The following is a 1,673-nucleotide window of genomic DNA, read 5'->3' as shown; positions in this document are numbered from 1 at the left end:
CTCACCATTCACAGAACTTTTAGAGGTTCTCCAGTGAAAGTCCAGGTTTTCAATGAGATTTCTAGCTTTGATTGGAGTTTGAGGGTTTTTCAATGTTGATTCCCCAGTGAGGTGGCTCATGTACAAATTCCAGAGCAGAATTTTCTCACACACACACACGCACACATGATCATTCTGTCACTAGTCAGTACATTTCCTTCTGAAGACAAATTTGTACAGCAAAATAATTATCATATGAATATTTCAGATATCAATAGCATTCAACTAAGTGCTATTATACTTTGTTCAAGATGGTTATGGACTGTAGGTAATCCTATTATAATGGAATCCTCTCAGAATAAGGAACATATATTTCTAAATATTTATTTATATTAAAACAAATATACAAACTATTAGTGTAATTTTTTTTTAAATTTTCCCCCTAAGAATGTTTTATGTTTCCTGTCCATGAAGCAAAACCAAACTGTTAAGGAAATATACAATAGAATCCCTGAATACCGTGTATCAACAGAATCATACTTAGCTACACCATAACTTTTTCATGGCATTTTTCACTTCCACATTCCTCAGTGTATAGATCAGAGGGTTGAGCAAGGGTGTCCCAATTGTGTAAAACACAGCCACCATCTTGTCTACTGGAAATGTGGTTGCTGGGCGTGTGTATATGAATATACATGGACCAAAAAATAAGACAACCACAATAAAATGGGAAGTGCAGGTGGAAAGAGCTTTTCGCCTTCCTTCTGCACTGTGGTTTCTCAGAGAGTACAAGATGACAATGTAGGAGACAAGTAGAATTATGAAACTCACCATGCATATGGCTCCACTGTTGGAAACAACTAGCAAGTTTATCACATAAGTGTCCATGCAGGCAAGTTTCAATAAGGGCTGCAAGTCACAGAAATAGTGGTCAATCACATTGGGGCCACAGAAAGGCAATCTCAAAGCCAGGAAAAGTTGTGCTGAAGAGTGGATACAGGATCCCACCCAGCTTAGAATCACCAGCACACGGCAGACATGGCGGCTCATGATGGTTGTGTATCGCAAGGGCTTACAAATGGCTACATAGCGATCAAAAGCCATGAGGATGAGCACAAAGATTTCCATGCACCCAAAGAAGTGGGCTGCAAAGACCTGAGTCATGCACTCATTGTAGGAAATGGTCTTCTTTTGAGATAGGGCATCCACGATCAATCTGGGGGCTGTGGTTGTAGAGAAGCAGGCATCAGCAAAGGAGAGATAGAATAGGAAGAAGTACATGGGACTCCCAAGGGTCCTGCTTGTTTTAATAGTCACTACAATGAGAAAGTTCCCCAACAGTGTGGCAAGGTAAAGCATCAACAAAACCGCAAATATTGCTTTCTGCTTTCCTGCATCCTGTGTCAACCCAAACAGAATGAATTCAGTCACACTGCTATTCATTGCCACATTAGTGACTGCAGGTAAGGTGCAGTTGACAAGGGCTTAATCTGCAAAGAGAAGAAAAGATGTGACATCATGGGAAGACTAGTGGGCTGGCCTCTGAATTCCTTCTTTTTGTCCCAAGTTATGTTACCTCCAACTGCCTTTAATCCTCTATGAATCTTTATAAATCTGAAGAAGTCCAAGCCTCTCCCAGATCCATCTGTTGGTTCAGAAACTAACTGCATTTCATCCAGGTATAAAAATTAAAT

General features: G+C 40.1%; 1 protein-coding gene across 1 annotated transcript; it reads right to left on the bottom strand.

Moving 5' to 3' along the window:
- Positions 1–519: 519 nt before the first annotated feature.
- Positions 520–1,422, bottom strand: LOC116859340 (olfactory receptor 4C11-like). The gene has a single exon (XM_032844561.1). It carries the CDS (start codon positions 1,420–1,422, stop codon positions 520–522), a length of 903 nt encoding a protein of 300 aa, XP_032700452.1.
- Between the last annotated feature and the right edge of the window lie 251 nt (positions 1,423–1,673).

This window comes from Lontra canadensis, unplaced genomic scaffold, assembly GCF_010015895.1.
Source record: "Lontra canadensis isolate GAN:19392208 unplaced genomic scaffold, GSC_riverotter_1.0 scaffold154, whole genome shotgun sequence".
In the NCBI taxonomy this organism is placed as follows: domain Eukaryota; kingdom Metazoa; phylum Chordata; class Mammalia; order Carnivora; family Mustelidae; genus Lontra; species Lontra canadensis.
The sequence above is the reverse complement of the archived record's forward strand: the minus strand, read 5'-3'. Positions and strand labels throughout refer to the sequence as shown.